Here is a 21,696-nt window from a genome sequence, read left to right as displayed (position 1 = left end):
TTGTCTTAGAAGATCATTTGTCTATTATCTCTTTATCTCTCAAATGTCTTTTAATACAGAAGTAATAAATAGAATAACATTAAAATAAGGTAGTAATACAAATTATCATCATTAATACTTATAAGCTTATTTTATTCTTCTTAATGAGCAGCTGTATTAGCAAATTGAGCATAAAAATATGTCATAAATCTGCAACTGTCCATTCATATGTATAATTATTTTATGACTCCAGAATCTTAGAACTCAATATTATTCAAGTAGCTACTGTGTGGCATATTTCTGAAAAGATAGCATTTCCAAAATAAAATAAAGGTGACTAAGCCAGAAAAAAATAGCTTTTACAAGGTTAACTTGGAATATTTTGTTTATTTGTATATTTAAGATTCTATATAACTAAAGCAACAATTAAATATTCAACAGGATATTCTAGCTTCAGTTAGACTCATGTGCTAGTTATAAAACATTGATTCAAAATCAGATCTGTGCTTAAGTATAGACTGGAAATAAATACTATAATGTAAAGTTGTAGATCTTGGAATTTACAAAATAATATACATATATATGTTATAATAACAATACCCAGGATATATTCAATCTCGAGGATAATTATTTATAATTTCAAGTATCCCTACATTTAAATGTTTTTGAAAATTCTCCTCTGCATTTATTTGAAATATTTAGATGTTTCATTACTATTATTGCACTGATATATATTTTGTTGCTTACCTATTTAGAAAAACCTGAGTTTTTAAAAAGACTTGGTCAATTAAAATTTAATGCTCCAAATATTGCAACAAGTAAGTCAACTAATTATTTTTAGTAATATACATTTGTGATAAAATTATCATTAAAAATTTTTGTTACTACATTATTGTTCTCTTATGCAGTTTCTGCCCTTCAGTTATCCCAAGTGTGTGTAGATGACAGTTAAATTTACTTCCCCAACCCATATATATATTTAAAGGTAACCCTCAATGTCTCTTTGGTATTTTAAATTTAACATGATTCAAAAAATTTATAAATTCTTCACCTCCAAACATTTTTCTTCATTTATTCCTTTCTCTCTTTAATGGTACCATTACACTTCTAGCCATTTCTAGACCAAAAAATTTTTTTTATCCCTAACAGTCTCAATCTTGCCATACACGTCTCACTAGAATGGTCTTAACATTTCTTGTGGTTGTTTGTATTCTTTCTTTCTTACTGTGATGTGCACATGTAGCAGCAGACCTTTCCTGTCTCTCCCGCTGCTCCTCTCAGCAGTGTATTTCAGTAGATCCACCTGCTCTGCTCCTCACTGTCTCTAATGAATCCTCTCACCCCGCACCTCTGGCTTACACCCCAGTTCTTGTATGCATAAATAAATAAATCTTAAAAAAAAACAAATGAAGGTGCTAAATAAAGTTCCAACACTATAAAGATTCCCCCCATTTTGCTTTTATCATCATATATCATTTCTTCATGCCCTCCCAGCTCATGTCTTCCCATGCCTAACCCCTGTCTACCACTGATTTTAAAATTTTTTTCATCTCAAAATTGTTGTATGAAAGAAATGTTACATTATGCAAACATTTGGATTTTTTTTTTCACTCAACATAATTCCCTGGAGATTCATCAAATTTGGTGGTGGTATGTGTTCTGTCATCTTTGAGGTTACCATTCTAATTGTTTTGGAGTATCAAGGAATATATCCATGTATGATGGCAAATTTAATCCATAAATATTGTGTGTGTTGTGACTGCTCCAGTAACCTTCCATTCCCTAGTCTTTCTCTTTCTCCTCAGGCCTTCCTATTCCCTGAGACACAGGAATACTGAAATTAGACCAGTTAATGATCCTCTAGTGGTCTTTAAGTGATCAAGTGAAAGGAAGAGGCCCATGTCATTCACTTTTAATCCAAGGTTTAAAATAATTAAGCATAGTGAGGAAGACATATTGAAAGTGAACACATACTGAAAGCTAGTTCTCTTGGCCAGTTAGCCAATTTGTAAGTGCAAAGAAAATGTTCTTATAGGAAATTAAAATTGCTACTCCTATGAACACACAAGTGGTAAGAAAGCAAGACAGCTTTACTACTGATATGCAGAAAGCTTTAGTGGTGTGGATAGAACAGACTAGTCACGAATTTCTTTAAGCCAATCCAGAGCAAGGTCTAACTTTTCCAGTTCTATGAAGGCTGAGAGAAGTGATGAAGCTGCAGAAGAAAAGTTTGAAGTTAGCATAGGTTGGCTTATGAGGTTTAAGTAAAGAAGCTGACTCCATAACATAAAAATACAGGAGAAGCAATAAGTGATGATAGAGAAACTGCAGAATAACTAATTATTCAGGAGAGCTATATAAGATCACTGGTGAAGTTGGCTACAATAAACAACAGAGTGTCAATCTAGAGTTGTTATTATATTGGAATGGTGCTATCTGGTACTCTTATAATATATGATAGGGGAGGTCATTGTGTCGCTCTTCAAAGTTTTAATGGACAAGCTGATTCTCTTGTGAGGGGCTAATGTAACTCATGACTTTAACATGTTTAAACCAGTTCTCATTTACTATTTCAAAATTCCTTAGAGTCTTAGGAATTACGCTACAACTACTCTGCCTGCTCTATAAATCGAACAAGCCTAGATGACAGCACATCTGTTTACAACATTTTTTACTTAATATTTTAAGCCACTATTGAGAGCCTCTTTTCTGGAAAAAAAAGATTCCTTTCATTGATCACCCAAGGGTTCTGATGTAGATGTACAAGAATATTAATACTGTTTTCATGCCTTTTTAAATTTCATTTTTAGACAGTATATGATTTCTCCCCTTAGACACTCCTATATAACAGCCCATGTATAAAAGAGTCATTGTGTCATTCAAGTGTTGTTATTTAAGAACTACATTTCACAAGGTCATAGCTGCCATGGATAGTGATCCTCTGATGCATCTAAGCAAAGTAATGAAAACTTTCTGTAAAATATTAACCATTCTAGATGCCATTTAAAACATGGGAGGTGTCAAAATACCATATGAACAAGGGATTTGAAGTTGATTTTATCTATCATGGATGAATTTGAGGGGTTCAAAACTTCAGCAGAGGAAGTAACTGAAGAAGTGGTGGAAATAACGAGAAATGTAATTCAAATATGTGAATATGTGACTGAATATGTGACTGAATTGCCACCATCTCATGATGAAAATTTAATGGGTGCTTCTTATGGGTGAGCCAAGAAAGTGATAGATAGATAGCCCATAAGATAGAATTTACTCCTGATGAAGCTGTGAAAATTGTTGAAATGAACACAAAGGGTTTGAATATTACAATCACTTGTTAATAAAGTGGTGGCAGGGCTTGAGAGGATTGATTACAGTTTTGAAGGAAGTTTTACTGTGGGTAAAATGCTATAAAACAGCCTCATGTTCTACAGAGAAGTCTTAAGTGAAAGGAAGTATAAATTCATGCAGCAAAGTTCATTGTCTTATTTTAGGAAATTGCTATGGCCACCCCAGCCTTCAGCAACCACCATCCTAGAGTCATCAGCTATCGACTTTGAAGCAAGACCCTGACCAAAAAAATATGCTAAAATGCTGATGACTCAGATTATAGTTAGCATGTGTTAGCAAAAAATTTTTTTTAATATAGAAACATATATTGCATTTGTAGAAATAATGACATTGTTTACTTGAAAGACAATATTTCTTTGGAATGATGCCATCTAGGATTTTCATAGTAAAGAGGCAAGGTAAATGGGTGGCTCTTGAAAGTTTCAAAGGACAGGCTGATTCTCTTGTGGGAAACTACTGTCACTTAGGAATTTAAAAAGTTAGAACCAATGCTCATTTACTGTAGTATAATGTAAACATGATTTTATATGTGCTGGGACCAAAAGAAATTGATGACTCAATTTATTGTTATATTCACTTTATTATGTTCTGAAACTGAGCCCACAATATATTAGTGAGTCCTCCAAGAGGCAGATTAAATATGAGCTTAAACATATAAGGATATGATTATAGAAAATGCTCTTGTGATGAGCAAAGGAAGCAAAGGAAGGCTGATATCTGACCTAAAGGAAAGAAGTGAAAACAGACTTCACTGGCTTGGTGTGTTGATGTTGAAGAGAAGTTCAGCAAAACTGTCAGGGAGTCTTGGAGGCACAGTTAGAGGAATTCTGTGATTCCCAGGAAGGGGCCTACTTTAGCGTCTTGGCTAGATGAAGCTCAGGGGTAACATTACCTTGGGAGGAATAGGATTTTAGAACAACTGGGATTATTAGTCAATTATAGCTGTAGTTAGAGGTCTGCATTCTCATAATGACTTCATGCTGGTAGATGATTCATTTCTTAAAACAGAGTGTATTTAACTAAGCTCATCAGACACTCGATTATATAAATATATCAACAGTAGATGTTTTATGTACACTATGAATTAGTTGCAGTGTCAGTCATGTTAATAAGATTAACAGTTGTATTCAGTCTGCACTTGGATTGGTGAGCATAGACTCTGAAGACAGAAATTTAAGTGAACAATTAAAAGTATGGTGATGCCAGAGTATGGCATTCACTTATATTTACCTCTAGACCATGCTTACACCTTGTCCAAAAAAAAAAAAAAAATAGATCAAATCACATCTGGCTCTCTGAACCCTCCTTTTGAAGGGCACTAGCAAAAGACTGCTGAGATGTGCCTCTCTGACTCTGGATTCTAATACTTCTGCTGATCTCTGCATCTGTTAGCTTTTACACAAAATAGCCAACCATAATACGGGCTTAAAGCACCAAGTTAGTATTTATTTCTTCCCATTCTGAGGTTTAGTGGGTGATCTTTCTGACTCCATCAGCTTTCCCAGTATTGGGTAGATAAGATGGACGAGTCACATGTCTGGTAATTCACATGGTGGGAAGCAAAGTGAGAACTGGTCTCCCATACACCAGAAAGTCATCTGGGCTTCTTCACCTGCTGGCAGAATGTATCCAGTGACAAGAAAGAGCAAGCCCCAATGTGCAAGTCCTTTATAATTTTCTGCTTTTTTGTTGTCTTGTTGATGAAGATAAATCACATAGCCAATTCCAGAGTCAATGTGGTGGAACCTATCCAGATATGAATGTAGAATTGAGCAAATTGGGAATTATTTGGTCATACCATCTGATTGGTTTATTTCTCCTCCTTCTTCCTCATCTTTCCTTCCTCTGCTTCCTCTTGCCCTCCCCTGTATTCATCATAAAATGAGTAAGACCGTGTCCATATAATGACTTTTTGTGATTCTGACAAAAAAAAAAAAATGTGCTCCAAAGTAAATGTTTGTATGTATTGAAGTCATCTGCAAATTTTCATTAGTGTTTCAACCCTCAATGTTGCCAAAATGAAAATACTTTTAATAATTTATAAGGACCCTGAAAGCCCATGGATTTTCTTCAGATAAGAAGCTGTGAAGGTCCCCTTTCAAGTTGGGAGTATTACATAGAAAAATTATGGAATTAATGTTTAATTTTTATCACTTCAGTTAGAAGGAGAGATTTATCATATTCCCTGATCCTGATAAAAATAATAGACAAGTTATTTTTTTCTGTTTGGTTATTGCTTGAATGTGAAAATTAAGAGGTAGAAATTGAATAATATATGACTTGTTAGAAACTGCAATTTTCTCCTGTCAGCCAACTGTGTTGAGCCCATTATCACTATAATCAGAGGCTGAAGAGGATAAACATAAAAGCAATATGTTAAAAATAAGAAAATAAGTGCCTTGAAGTGACTAGTACTTTTGCTTGTAGTCAAGGCAGATTTTGGAAAATGAAATAAAGTTGTGCATTAGAAATCTTATATATTGAATGCATCCCTGCCATCTTCTAGATAGAGGTGTGTGGATGAGTGTAGTCAGTTTTCATTGAATATTAATGTAAATGCATAAGTGCAGAGCTAAGCTAACATCATTTGTTTTGGGGCCAACAACTAAACTTTAAACATCATTTTTGTTAGCCTGCTCTTTGCAAATATTTCTAGTCTCATACCTGGACCTCTGTTTAGCACTAGAAAATTCACTCCATTGGTTTCAGTAAAATGTATGTTTACTGGAAAAAAAGTAATATCAGATTGCCATTTGGCAAAAATAACCAGTTACTCAGTTTTGTACTGTACAACCAGATGTGCATATGCATGTGTGTGTATTAGTAAAAAAAAAGAAATAGATAATACTGATAAGTTTTTGAAGATAACATTTATCTTTAGTGAATCAGATGCACTCTTTTTGTCCTATGGAAGTGACTGATACATTTGCACACTGATGAGCGATAGAGACAGGCCCTTTGACTTTTACTGAATCTCTGGTTAATCCCATGAAATTTGCTTTCTGCTGCAACTATCACTTACATCAGCCCAGTGCTTGAACATGTAGAAATTTCTTGTTTTTAAACATTGCCTATCAATTATTCATTAGATGCACAGTTTCCCTGTTGTCTGAAACTATAATTTCCACTTAAATTTGAACACATGTGCAGTATCTACTACAGGATTGATCTATTGATACCTGAGATTGCCCCTTTTTGGGTTATGCATCAGAATTTACTTGCACATCATGCAGTAATTCATAATCTACCATTCATTCCAGTAAAGTTGTTTTTCAGTAATCCTCATGTTAACAATTAAAACCTTGGTACATTTCAAGATTTTGCTCTATATTGTTACTTTCCCTTTTCTTGCTAACATATCAAGTGATAGCCCAGCAAATTTCATGTGACTTCCTGTTCAGTACATCCTTATTTTTTAAAGTAATTTCAATATCTCTATATAAAAATAAGAACTTAAAATATACACAGTATTTTAGATTTATGTCATTTTATATTTTTGCATACAAGGTTCTAGAAAAACTGTTTTTCTTATTGTTTGTTCTGCTTTAAGGACCCAATTCCCTGTTTTCACTCATCAGGTTATGTTTTTCTCTTAGGACTACAATGATGAAATTCGTCAGGAACAACTACGTGAATTATCTTACTTAAATGGCTCAGAAGACTCTGGTCGTGGCAGAGGTATTAGAGGCAGAGGGATCAGAATAGCTCCCACAACTCCTTCAAGGTACATTAGTTCTTACTTTAAATAAATTAACAGCAAATGAGGAGGATGACAATCTTTCTAGCTAACCTGCTTTATGTCATGATCACAGCTAGAGATAAATCACATTAGCAACAATAACAACAAATGCTTAATAAAGCACACAGGAACTTTCATAAATTGTCTCATCAAATTCTCCATAATAGGGGTATTACTCATAGGCTAGAAATTAAGGTACAGAAATATGTTAGGAATTTTCTCAAGGTCACACAGGCAGTCTGATTCCAGAATTCACAGTTTGAGCTCTTTACTATCTTAAGAAATTAAGAGGAAGAAATGTTACTTACTAGTTTTTGGTTCTGTCCCCAGGATGAGGGCATGCGGATGATACAGTCATTTGCCTCTCTGAACCAGAATGACTTTGCCTGAAGAGAAAGTTATACATTTTGACTCTGCCTTACAGTGACCGTTGAATTGCTACAGCCATGCCAGATAGATAGGTTATGCTAGATAGATGATAGAATGGTAGGTACGTAGGTAAATAGAAAGATAGATGATTGATTGATTGATAGACAGATAGACACTAGTCTAGAAAGCCAGAAGCATGAATGATGATAAAAATATTTAAAGTTAAGATGCATTTGACTTTGCAATGTCCTTGGTTATCAGAGAATTTTATTTGATATTGTTCACTTTGCAAAGAAGTTGGAGTCATTCTGCATTAGAATTTATTTTGTAGTAGTCTGAATTTGTCAAAGCTTTCAACAGAAAGAATTGGTTTGCAAAGAGGTAAAGTAAAAAATACTCATAGCCTTCACATACAGACTATGTAATTCAGTCATTCTTTTCACCCTATTATAGTTGGCCTTCAAATCTCTAAAGGACACAGATCAAGTATATTATTTCATGCATTGCCTTGAGATCATCATAAGAGAGTCTAACAACATTGCTGATTTGTTTCTTTGATTATGCCCCAAATATTTTCAACCACTATTATCACATCACCTATTTTTAACATTTATGTTATAAACACCTGAAGAGTTTTATGCTTACAGGAAAATAAATTAAGAATGATATATTTCCAAATAAGTATCAAAATAACTTATTATCAAAAGGTAAAATGCAACAATTATGGAAATTACATTTGATTAAAAAAACATCTTATGAAAATGTTAAAGGCACATTTTTACATTTTTATACTTTACAATTTTATCCTTAAAAATAGAATTCTTTTGTGCTATTCAGGAACATTTGTTTATTTCTAATATTAATGTGACAACATTTTTATGGACATACATTTCTAAACTTAACATGATGGGTAGTAAAATATATTATTGTAAACAACCATGAATCTACAAAATCTTATGATTTAAATACTGAAACTCATTTTTGTAGTTAAAAAATGTCAATTTTGGCAGTTTTATATGCTGTTATCTAAGCTTATATTTAGAATGTCTATAGAGGGGGAAATTTTTTTTCTATTCTAGATACCTTTTGGCCATTTAAAATAATAATTAATTAGCTACTCATGCGATTATAAGTATCATCACTGGAAAAAATTTTTTGCTTGTAATTGATGTTCCTCAATATAATTTTATATTCGCCATATATGAGACGACAATATAAAATTTCAATTTCAATAGTTTGATTTTAAATTTAATAAAGAATAGTGCAGAATGATCTAAACTTACAAATATTTTAGAAGAAATATGTGATTGAATATCCCTTATATCAAACAGAACTGATATTGTGCATATAAAATGAAAGAAAAATTAATGCTGAAAATTGAACTTTTTAAAACTCAATACAATGCTATATTGAGATCATTGATGGTATTAACATTAAATAAAATAAATGGACCAGACTTCTGTTGTCTTCTGTTTCAAACCACTTGAAGAATAATATATTCTCATTTAAAAAGGAATAAGGAAAAAAGCTTCACACTACAGAAAATCATACTGATAAGTTTTCACAAGCATGAACTGGTGAATGCTAAATTGTATCTATTTATGAAATTATGACTTTATTAAGCCTTTCAGTTATCCTTCACAAAGATGATTCCTGGAATGTTTTTAAACTTTAATACGCTGAATTTTCTTTTAAGTAATGGGATTTATTTCAATAAATATATCTTTGCAAACTAGTTTTCAGTAATAATGCATGGCAGAGAACTAAGTTTTACATATATAATACTTTATATTGACTAATTGAAAAAGAAGATACACGATATCCCTAACGTACATCACCGCTACATGCTGAGTGACAGCAAACAGTGAAAGATGAAATATAGAGATTTTGGATGTTTTTGTTACCTCAATGAGAACTCGAACATAAAACTAATGGGTTTGTTGAAGAAGGGAAAAATATTTTTTCTAAGAAATATTAAACAGACATTGCTATAGGTGGTAGAGAAAGAAGTATTAGAGCAATGAGACAGAAAGAGTTAAACAGAAAAATGCATGCATGACAAGGAAGCCATTACAGTCCATTTTCCAAGGCAGAAATGAACAACCCTTGGAATGTGGACATGTGGGACTAGATTGTAGATTACATGTTATAAAAAGTAGTGCCCAACTAGATATTGGAAAAGAATGAGTAGCCCAGGACCAAGGTAATTCTCTGATGTCTAATCTAGTGAAAGAGTAATGATATTATCAAATAGGCTTAGGTAAAAGACCATGTTAAATGAAGTATATAATTATTCTGATCATTAAGCCTAGCTTTATAGATTGATAATGTGACCTTGGGCAGGTGACTTGTCCTTTCTGTGCCTTGGTTCTCAACCTTAAAAATCGCTTAGAAATGACTACATGACAAGCTTGTCAAAATATTTTAATTACAAAATCCTCATAGGTAGTGGTTCTAAAATTGGCCTGTATGTTGTAATCACTGAGGTCTTCCTGCCTCTAGAAATTGTAATTAAACTGACCTGGAATATGGCCTGGATTGTGGAATTTCTCAGAGGTTTTTAGGTAACTCTATTATGCAAATAATTTAAGGAACCTTTGATATGAGGCATGGCCCAGGACACGGCCTAATTTAGGACAGAAAGAGATAATAGTCAACATTAGAGTTAGTGACTGCAGGGTGCATCCTGAGAAAAAGAAATAGGATTGAGGACAGAAAATGGGGACAACCACATTCCAAGCAAGGCTCAGAAATTCAGAAGCCAGGGAAAGAGGCTGGAGAGTAAGAAAGAAGAAGGAAACACAGAAAAAAGCACAATCATCAAAGTCCAAAAAGGCCATTTTCCAGATAAAAGTACACAGTAATAAATATAGCAGGGAGGTAGTAGCATTGTGGACACTGTAAATGAATCCAGTGCATTGGGAATTCAGTAGTCTCCGGTGATTTCAAGAGTATTTTTAACAATGTGGGAAGCAACAATTAGATTACATGTTTCAGAAGTGAGCAGGAAGAGGTAAAGAAAGTATGATGGAGAATTTTAGAGTAGTTAGAAAAATAAAGAGTACTGTAGTATGGACTCAGCAAGGGCAGTATCCTAAAAGTGGTGATGCAAATCGTTAGTTGAATTGGAGAAAGGACAAATGGGTAATACTCCAAGGAAAGGACAGAGTGAATAGGAGGTAATGAGGCAGATTCAGGAGACACACTTGCTAGGACAGTCTGGAAGACAGTCAATGAAGGGATGGGATGAGAAGTTATATTTGATGCAAGCATCATATAATTTTAAAGCAGAAAGAATTGTTACAGATATGAAAATCTGGTTTTACCCATTAGAAAAAGTTTCACCTTAGGCCTAGGGAGTTATAATACTTACCTCTGATTATTTAGTGGCACAGTCAGGACTTGTGATTATAGTTTAAAGTGGATAACCATATAATTTATTACCCACACATGGATACTTTGGAGAGTGTTAAAATGCTAAACTGAACAGGAAACTAGAACAACAGTTGTAAATCAGAACTATTCTGGGCAAACTTGGGCGAATGATCACCCAACTTATGAGGAAATAGGTGCTTGGAGGCCCAGTGAAGGTAAAGCTGGTCTTTATATCCTTTTTTATAGATGTGTTTATATATTGTCATGATAATATACTGTATTTCTGGCAATATTGTGCTTGAAGCAAGCATTGGACCTTTTGGGCCTTTTGTATTTCACCTTCTCCTAATCTGAGAGAGCTTTCACAATAAATTCTTTGATAATTTCTCTATTCATCAGCCCTCTAATCTATTTAAAACTTTTAAAAGCTTTGCCAGCATTCTTACTATGCACGCATAAAAGCTCATACTCTGCGAGGAAGAAAGAGCCAGCTGACTGCTATTCATAGGAGAAAGCATAACCTACATCCCCCATATGTGGGTGCAGCCAAACAGTGTGACTGTTGACATCCCAATGATCATCATTTTTCCCAAAGCTTTAGTGTTTCTGCTGAAAGCACTGCTTTCTGGAGGCCAAACTTTCAGACATAATAGAAAGTGAAATAGCCATGCTTTTTCCCAAAGACTTCAGACAAATACTCAACCTTCCAAAGACCTCAGAACACCATAAAAGTTGACTGCAACCATTTGATCTTAGGCTTTTAGTACAAGTTATTTTTGTGTCAAACACTGCATTACAGAACATTCAGTCTATTCTGTTTATTGCAGAGTATTAATGTATTTCACTAGCACCGTCGGACCAGAGGAAAATAAATTAGAGCAAGAACTGTATCAGGCAGTGTGTTACATGCATGATGTTAAAACAGAGACAATGAGTTGTAATTTCAAGTGACTGAGACCTTAAGCTACTGTACTAAGCAAAATGATATCAGTATGGTTAGATTTCCACATTTTATTACAGTGCAGTTGCTTTTTTTTTTTTTGTAAATGACAGCATTGCAGATAGCTGTCAATAAATTCCAGCATGGAGTAGATAATGACATTCAGCAGCTCAGTTTCATGGATGCCCAGTGAGACATCTATTAGATGATGCACTAATTTGAGTCTTCCTGAAAATTTTGCAATAACATTAGAGTGAGTTGTCTTTTGTTTGCTTTGATATAGTATTTGTTTTTGTTTCTTAAAGAAAATATCAAGGTATTTTACATGGTTTACATAAGTAATCAGTATTTATAAAATTTGTTTTGTACGATGTGCACATACTTTGCATCCTAAAGAATCTCAATGGAGGGGGGCCTCCCTGGTGGTTCAGACACAACCTATGAAGGGGTTCAGACACAGCCTATGAAGCTCTCTACAACCACTGCAGCACCAGTTTGATCCCCGGCCAGGGACCTACCCACATGGTGCAGCAGACCTCTCCTGACGTGCCCAATGCTCCCCTCAGCAGTGTATTTCAGTTGATCTGCCTGTTCTGTTTCCCACTCTGTCGTTGGTGAATCCTCACACACACACACCCCGACACCTCTGGCCTGTACTCCAGTTCTTATATGCATAAATAAATAAATCTTAAAAAAAAAAGAATCTCAATGGAGCGCATACACACAAGCATACAGATACAAATTGAGTTTTCTACTCATAGTATAAAGATTGTGAGATGAGAGATTTGTCTGTTTTAGTTCCTGTCCCTCATCACTTGTTTCTCATTTGTACATGACTTGTTTCTACTAGGGGTCGTGGGGGTGCTGTTCCTCCTCCCCCACCACCTGGACGAGGTGTTCTCACTCCGCGAGGGACCACTGTGACCCGTGGAGCTCTTCCAGTTCCCCCTGTGGCAAGAGGTGTCCCTACTCCAAGAGCCCGGGGGGCACCAACACTGCCAGGATACAGGGCACCTCCCCCTCCAGCCCACGAGGCTTATGAAGAATATGTAAGTACCCTTGAGAAATTAGTTGTTAGGAAGAATTAAATTGATTAACAAGCTAAGCATCAAAGACACTTCCATACCATGAATATAGCAGATGATGTTTGTTGCAGAAAACAAATGTCATTTGCAACAGGATTTCAGTAGTGTGTTTAAATGAGAGCATTTTGAAAGAAGCTTTCCTTTTACAGGTGCCATCATTGGGGTTATTGTATCTTATAAATAGCTTTGCATTTTAAGAATCAAACTATCCTGAGGTTTTCTTATCTTTACATGATGATCAGTTTCAAAATGGAAATGAGTATGAATATAATGTGAATCATCATATAATCATCATATAATCATCTTGTTCTCCAGGAACATGACAAAGACTAGCGTAAAACTGTTGCTTCCCAGAGTGACAGCATTGGGAGTGACACAGGACAAGGAAAAATAACTCAAAGTCCAAGTCACTTTAGAGGGGCTTACACTTAAAAGGTGCAGCCCGATCAATGCGCAGTCTTGTATTGAATTAGAACCAGGTTCAGAGAAGATGGACGAGCATGTGGGGAATTCACATGTGTGGGGATGCGTTACAGGGGGTGTGATATCTGGGATACATCATAGTCTGGTGCGAGCTAGGATGGAGTGCCCAGGAGCTATCACTTGGGGGACTCCATACTATCTCTAGTTCCTATTCTTACCTAATATTCTGCTAATTCTTATATGTAAGTTAGTCTAGCTGATCTTGCTAGTTTAGCCATAATAAATGTCTGCCTGCTGTTTTCAGCAGATATTGGCTTTCCTAGTATGTTCCTCATATCAGGACTTTTGCCCTAGTGAGAGGCCCCCTGCCTAACTGTATGTTCAGCTTGACCAACAGGATCTCTCAGGGAAGACTTGGGATTCCACATAAAACTCACTAAGGAAAGGGGTATTTGACAATTACAATATGATTATATTTTAAAACTTGGCATTAATGTAATTCCATGTGACTAGTCTTTTATTTAGATATCCTTACTTTCTCTTTCACAATATGAAAAAAATAGGGGATTAGTAGATATAGAGACCTCAAAATAATCAAATGAACAGAAGAAATGCAATGTCTGTAAGCATGGCCCTTGCTTCCCATAGACTATATGATGCACTGAGAACTTTCATCCAGGTTGATAGTTTTCTACTGATCACATTGCATTCTAATCCCTGTATCCATTTCTCCTGCAAAATTGTGAAAATTATAAAATGGATGTTCCCTATTCACTTTCATAGCCAGAGTAAGTCCACTCTGTTAAATTGAATTGATGCCAGCAAGATCATGCTATGAAGCAAATTAATTTTGACTGTAACCTCTGCACCATGCTCATACTCTGATCTAGCTATTATTTTCATTCAACCACCCATAGACATGCTCTCCTCATAAATGTCCTCTGTGAATGAGTATTCATTAAGGGTAAACTCATCGAGGACAGTCCCAGTTACATGCTGGGCACTCAGAACTTCTAAGTGTTTTATGGACTGGTTAATAACCAAGCAAAACTTAATCCTAAAGTAAGGTGTACATAGTTCAGAGGTGTCACCAAGAATATGTTCATTCTTAGAGTATATATACTGTAGTTTTTAATAATGTTACCTCCTGAATGGAAATATTGACACAAGAATGAAGACAGATTATTGTTTAGAAATCCATTTCTACTGAAAAAGGATTAATGAGATCATCTAAAATATATTTCATGTAAAGTCAATATTTAAAATATTAGACTGTCTGAAAATTGAAAAAACAGAAGCACAAAACAAGTAATCAAGTCTAGCCCTGTAACCAAGTCCATAGTCGGGAAAACTGAGCCATGTCCTGTTTCTGCCACCTCATTCCTGAGTCACAGTGTGTGCAAAATAAATCATTGTTAAATGAATGAATTACAAATCTGTAATAAGGATGATGGGATTGATTTTTAATAAATGAGGGACATTATAGCTTTACCTTATTTATGAATATTACCACTGTGGTGCTTTTGCCTGCCAAACAGAGGCTCAAACAGTCAAATCCTTTTCAAAAAGTAAAAGAGAGAGAGATGTCTTCAAGTAATAATGCTCAACATTGTTATTAATCAAAGAATTTACTCAGCATGTAGGATACTATGAAAGAGAACAAGGTTGGCAAACCACTGGAGATTATCACCAACATTTATAGTAAATTAATCATTGGAATACAAAACACATATAGAATAGCTACAAAAGTATAGAGTTTTTTTTAAAAACTCTTGAGTGAGGGAATCTCAAAGGGAGAGTAGCTTTTAGAATAAGTTAAAGAAAATATTTACAACCATGTAATGTCAACTTTTTACTTCAATTTTAATGTATCTTAGCCCCTTTATTTTATTTTTCACTCACTGACTGAACCTCTATCTTATTTCATACTCCATTTGAAGTTTCTGGAGGTATAGCTATGAATAATATGAGCAATACCTGCTTCCATAAAACTTACATTTTACTGGGAGGAGACAGAAGACAAACATATATAAGTAGATAAATGAAGTAATGACATGTAGAGATAAATGCTCTGCAGACAGAGGGAGAGTACTGCCATAAAAATTAGGGAAAGTCTCTGTGAAGTGTAGACTTACGCAAATGTGTACATTAAATGAGGGTCCTGGCCAGGAGCTGTAGAGGAGACAACAGGCATCACTTCCCTGACTTGGAGCCCATTTGAAATATTTGGAGAACATCAAGGGAAACACAGTGTTAGAGCAGAAGGTATGAGAAGGTAGTAGACATTATCAGGGGCTGACAGGCCAATACATTTTGCAGTTTCATTTTGCACAAGAAAGTGGTATGATCAAATTCAAATTTTTAATATTCATATTTTAAATAGATTATGCTTCATGGAAAATAGAATATGTGAGGGGGGCTGGACACATGGATGGAAACAGGGAGACTGGTGATAACTCATTGCAATATCCCCCATTGATAAAATGATGACTTGGAGGGGGTGCTCAGATTCTGAGTGCCTGTGAAAATAGTGTTGGGAATTGATGATGGCATAGAGATATGGTGTATTTAAAAAAAGGAGTAAAATAATTTTTGTGAATTGAATGTAATCTCAAGCCTGGACAGAATAATTGGGTTAAATTGAGGCATCATTTATTGAAATGAGAAGTTGGAGGGGGGAGTTGAAATTTCAGTTTGAGATCCTGTTGAAGGTGTTTGACTTTCAGGAAAGAGTTTTGTTGCTTGATAAAGAGGACCTGACTTTCCAAACAGACAGCAGCATCCTGATGTTTGAATTCTACCTGTGTCACTAGCTGTGTCACTAGCTGTGTAACACCCTGAGTCTTGAATTTCCATTCTATATAATGGGGTAATCATTTCAGTCTTGCAAGACTGTGTTGAAGAATAGAAATAAATACTCATAAGCATGTATAATATAACCGTTCATAAATACCTAGAACATTATAGGCATTTAATCAAAGGTAACTATTATGTAAGATTTCATTATTTATTATATTCTTTAATTTCTGCCCTGAATTAGTTATGAACCCATTGAAGACACGGTTATTTACCTACATTTTGTGAATGAATTAGGGACTATTGATTGCAGTTATCAAAAGGAATTGTTATTTTTTTTGCAGTAAACAAGTAAGCAAACCTGAGAGAGGTCATTATATGGCTGTGGTGTCATAAAATTCAGTAATCGGTATACCATCAAGACTTAAGTCTGGAAAAAGGAATGAGAACTATTAGGAATCTCTCCCCTACCTCAGCTCTGTTTTCTCTGTACATATATTTCAATTTCTTTTTATTCTGAAAATTCAGTTATTTGGTCTCTCTGATCCACATGGCCCAGCACAAATTGTTTTACTTGTTCAGTTCTAACCATCTATAGATACCAACTGACTCATTATCTCTCAGTCCTAATCTAGATCTCCAGGTAAGAGAATCATATTCACCCAGGCTTGTCAGGTCTCTAACACTAGCCACTATATAGGGTAGAAGTTTCTAAAAATCAAAGCTAGGATAAGCCACCATGGTTAAGGTATGATAACATAAGGATCGATAAGGAGTGAGATTCATACAGTATGAGCTTGGTTATTAGAGACCTAATTCCAAAGAGTAATAGGGGCAGACACTATTTTCCAGAGAAGGACAAAATGTTATGAGCTTGGAAGACTCTCAAAATTTTTCTTTGATAATATACTGAGTGTTATAGGAAATCATGTATACTGTTTTTAAAACCTTTTTATGTTATTTTTATTAAAACATTTTAATTTATTTTTCCTGAAAGAGATCCAGTGAGTACATACAAAGTTTAATACATGACTGATAAGCTGTTGACAGGAATCTTTGAAGTCTCCATAAAACCCAGATTAATACTCAAGAGCTGCTATGCTCTGCTCTAATTTTAAACTATTGATTCCTCTCTAAGGGGTAAAAAAAGCAAAAGTTTAAGTGTCTCAATAACAAAATAATAACACCATACTGAGTTGATGGTAGAAATCTCAAAGGAGTCCTTAACTTTCAGATAAAATTTCTTAGGAAATGCTCCCTTTATTATAAATGACACTATGAGCCAATTCACTCTCTAGACTTCTCTTTCTCCCCTGCTGAGTCTCAGCATTAAGTTTCTGACCACATAGAATGTATATAGATAATCAAATCCACTCCTTGCAGTTTGCCTTACAAGAAACAGTTTACTGTAAATGAGATTGCTGTTTAAAACCATCATTAATGTTAGCTGAGTCTGAAAAAAAATAAATGTGAATTTTAGTTTGTTACATTCCCCAATGCAGACTTTAAATATTTTAAGGCCTCTTTTAACTGACCTTCTGCTGAGAAGATCATTTTACAGATCTATCATCATGATTGAAGTGGACTAGGAATTGAAAGAGTAGATTAAAAAAAACAAGTCTCACACAATAAAATATTAAGCTGATCAACTCTACCAGTGGACAATAAATTAAAATAGAATCCACTAGCACTCAAGCCACTGAAAACCTACCAAGTTCCACTTAATCTGATGATAGCATTAATAAACTGTTACTGATGAACTATTTTAGTAGATGAGCACATTCTATCCTGGAATTGAGATTTCTACCTAGTTTTCTGTGTGCAAAGCCTGTAAATATAGCCATATATAATCTAGCCATAAAATGTCCTACGTAGTATTTGTTTTAAACTTATATGTACATCATTTATATTTCACACCACTAGTCAGTTTTTAAATCCTGTAAGCAATGTTTAAGACAACTCCCAGATCCTGGGCCTCCCCGGTGGCTCAGCGGTTGAGCGCTGGGCTGCAAAGCCGCCCGCAGCCTCTACAGCACCAGTTCGATCCTCGGCCACCGGGCGAGGGTCCCACATGGTGTGCAGACCTCTCCTGCCGCCCGCTGCTCCCCTCAGCAGTGTACTTCATCACTCTGCCTGTTCTGCTCTCCCCTCTGTCTCTGGTGAATTCTCTCACCCTCCCTCGCTTCTGACTGTACCCAGTGCTTGTATAAATAAATAAATAAATCTTTAAAAAAAAAAAAAAAGACACCTCCCAGATCCTACATGAATAATTCCAACTATGAAGAGCTCAATACCTCCAGAAACTAAGTGCTGGAAATAACAAAACTGTGATTATAGAGATTGTCTCTACTCTCAGAAGCATGCCACCTAGTGGGAGAGACAAGAGTTTGTCTAGCAATTAATGATTAAAATTTAATTACTATGGAGGGATTTTATCTTACTCTACCTTCTCTTAGAAATAATTTTTATTCTTTCCCCACTTACTGTTACATCCTAAAGGCAGAAAGGGTTCCTTAAATATATCTTACCTTCACAGTTATAAGTAAATCATTTGGTAGCAGCAATTGAATTGAAACTAAGTATGATATTGCTAGAAAGATATTAAAGTCCCCTAATAAAATCTTAGCAAACCAAATCCAGCAGTGTTTTAAAAATATTATACACCATGGCCAAATAGGATTTATACCAGAAACACAGGATGGTTCAACATCCGAAAATCAATCAATGTAATTCACCACATCAACAAAAAGGAAAGAATAAAGCACATGAGAAAGTAAGAAATCTCATTTGATGACATTCAGTATCCATGTGTGATTAAAAACCCTTGAAAAAAATGGGGCTAAATGGAAAGTGTCTTAATATAATAAAAGTCGTATATGACAAACCCACAACAAGTATCATTCTCAATGGTGAAAAACTGAAAGCCTTTCTACTAAGATCTGGTAAAAGACAAGACTGTCCACTCTCACCATTACTATTCAACATAGTATTAGAAGTCCTAGAGCAATTAGGCATGAGAAAGCTATAAATGGAATCCAAATTGGGAAAGAATATGTAAAGCTATCATTATTTGCAGCTGATATAATATACATAAATAACCCCAAAGGCTCCATGGAAAAGCTAATTAAAACAATAAGCCAGCTCAGCAAAGTGGCAGAATATAAAATCGACAGGACAAAATTAGTTTCCTTCCTATATACAAATAATGTAATAGAAGAAGATGAAATTAAGAAAGCCATCTTATTTACAATTGCACTAAAAATAAATAAATAAATACATACATACATAAATATAGCTGGAGATGAAACAAATAAAGTAGGTGAAAGAGCTATACAAATAAAAACTATGAATTATTGTGGGCACAATAATTTGTGAGATTGCATTATAGAGTTTGAATTTGAGATTCATTTAGTTGAGTAAAGTGGAACATTTTTATTTATATAATTTAGACATTGCTAATGTTAAATTGTGAAAATGATTCTAGGAATACTCTTATCTCACCTGGTATCATGACATAAATACTCAGGGATGGCAAAGGTCTGACTACTATTTAATTGTGAACTCTGGCACTGGTGCTGGGTGTATGTGGTTAGTGGTGGAGAAGAAAGATTTGAATTGTATTGAATCAGCTCTCTTCTGTGAAGATCCCTTCATATCATTCAGCTATACTGTAAAAGAAACAATAGAGATTTTCCTAAATTTGAGATACATAATCCTAAGTATTTAACTAGTTGAGTTGTGAAACTAAAGCTTTTCCAAATTATCAATAACATAATTTTTTATTACTATACTAGAGGAAAATAATGAATTTCTATAGAATGTATTATATTATAATACATAAAATTGTCAAATTAGGTGTTTATTTGAATTACATGAAAAATTTCTTCAAAAAATAAAAACATTAGGGGCCTCCCCAGTGGCGCAGCGGTTGAGCGCTGGGTTGCGAAGCTGCCCGCAGCCTCTGCAGTGCTGGTTCCATCCCTGGCTGCTCCCCGGCCACTGGAGGAGGGTCCCACATGGTGTGCAGACCTCTCCTGCCGCCCGCTGCTCCCCTCAACAGTGTACTTGGGTCCCTCTGCCTGCTCTGCTCCCCGCTCTGGCTCTGGTGAATTCTCTCACCCTCCCGTGCTTCTGACTGTACCCAGTGCTTGTATTAATAAACAAACAAACAAACAAACAAACAAATAAATAAATCTTTAAAGAAATAAAAAAATAAAAAAATAAAGCCATAGTTTTAAAAAAAATTATAAAAAAAATAAAAACATTATAGGGCATATCAGATAGCTAATTAATTAAAACATGACATTGTTTTCAGGATTTTGTGATATTTGTAGTATTTTCAGCTTTTAAAACTTTGCAGTTGGTAGAGCTTGCTTTACTCATTCAAGAGATCCAAGTTCATGCCTAATTTGTGTCCATAATTTTGTAGCCATTTTCTTAAAAATAGAAGGCAAAACATTATAGTTTTTCAAGGTCCATAAACTGCTGTAGAGGAAAGTAATGGCACCATATAATAGAAAGTGTATATGTAGGACTGGACTGGGGGTTGTGAGTGGGTTACTGCTTAATGAAAAAAACCTATTAATTTGTTTCCCCACTGAAACCATTCTCTTCTATGGTTCTCTATAGCTGTGTTCATGCTGTTGATAAGTATGTTATTCCTTATGATGGGTCTGTCTTTTCTTTTTTTAATTTTTATTTATTTATTTACATAAGAGCCGGGGTACAGGCCAGATTTGCAGGAGGGTGAGAGGATTCACGAGAGACAGAGCGGGGAACAGAAAAGGCAAACTGATGAAATACATTGCTGAGGGGAGCAGTGGGCAAGACAGGAGAGGTCTGCTGTGCCATGTGGGGTTCTCGACAGCCGGCTGGGATTGAACTGGCGCTGCACAGGCTGTGGACAGCTTCACAGCGCTGTGCTCAACCACCTGTGCCACCAGGAGAGGCCCAGGGTCTGTCCTTTTAACAGAGGTCGTATAGGAAAATAAATGTTCATGTAAAGGCATATGTTCAAAATATACTGAAAACACCCAAGAGGAGAAATCAAATACTGTGCAAAAATTAACAGTGATGTAAGAAAACATGTATTTGTACTGAAAACATAGAGACTTAAATAAACAAACTCTTGCAGCATTTATGTTGGCGTAACATTGCAAACAAAACAACCCTAGTGTACATAAAATAGTTTCTAGTTTCCAAAGATATATATCCAATTTATTTTTAAATTACCTCACATTTTTTCCAGTCCTTATGCCTACATATTAAGGATAAGGAAGGGTGCCCAAAAAGTATTAAGAATTGTGAGTTCACTGCTACATGAGAAATTTTGGCCATGTATAATCAATCATGCTAACCTAATTTATAAAATCATGTTGGCAAATTTTTGAGAAGCTTTTATTTCCATCAGTCTTTACTACTCCTATCAGCATTCCAGTCCATCTGAACATCTCATTCAGACTCTGAGGCATCCTTCCAGTTACAATGAAAGAACTAGAAACTTCACTGGTAAATCAATAATCCTTAAAAGTTCCATAAATGAGTTCAGGTTGCCAACCTTCAATTTCATGTGTATAGAACATTTTTTGACAGGAGAAGGAAATAAGTATTAAATGATAATTGAAATCAATTCTTGTGCCATT

The 21,696-nt window shown here is 35.0% G+C and overlaps 1 protein-coding gene across 2 annotated transcripts in view; it reads left to right on the top strand.

Moving 5' to 3' along the window:
- The window catches only part of KHDRBS2 (KH RNA binding domain containing, signal transduction associated 2), a 445,362-nt gene that overhangs the window by 285,416 nt on the left and 138,250 nt on the right, over positions 1–21,696 (top strand). For both annotated transcript variants that reach the window (XM_054698903.1, XM_054698904.1), the window contains exons 5-6: positions 6,924–7,051; positions 12,601–12,799. In XM_054698903.1, the coding sequence (XP_054554878.1) occupies positions 6,924–7,051; positions 12,601–12,799 (327 nt within the window). The remainder of the gene's footprint in view (positions 1–6,923; positions 7,052–12,600; positions 12,800–21,696) is intronic.

The sequence above is a fragment of the Talpa occidentalis genome, unplaced genomic scaffold (genome assembly GCF_014898055.3).
Source record: "Talpa occidentalis isolate TD23 unplaced genomic scaffold, MPIMG_talOcc4v2.1 talOcc4.2, whole genome shotgun sequence".
NCBI lineage: Eukaryota > Metazoa > Chordata > Mammalia > Eulipotyphla > Talpidae > Talpa > Talpa occidentalis.
This window is presented reverse-complemented; position numbering and strand designations above follow the sequence as displayed.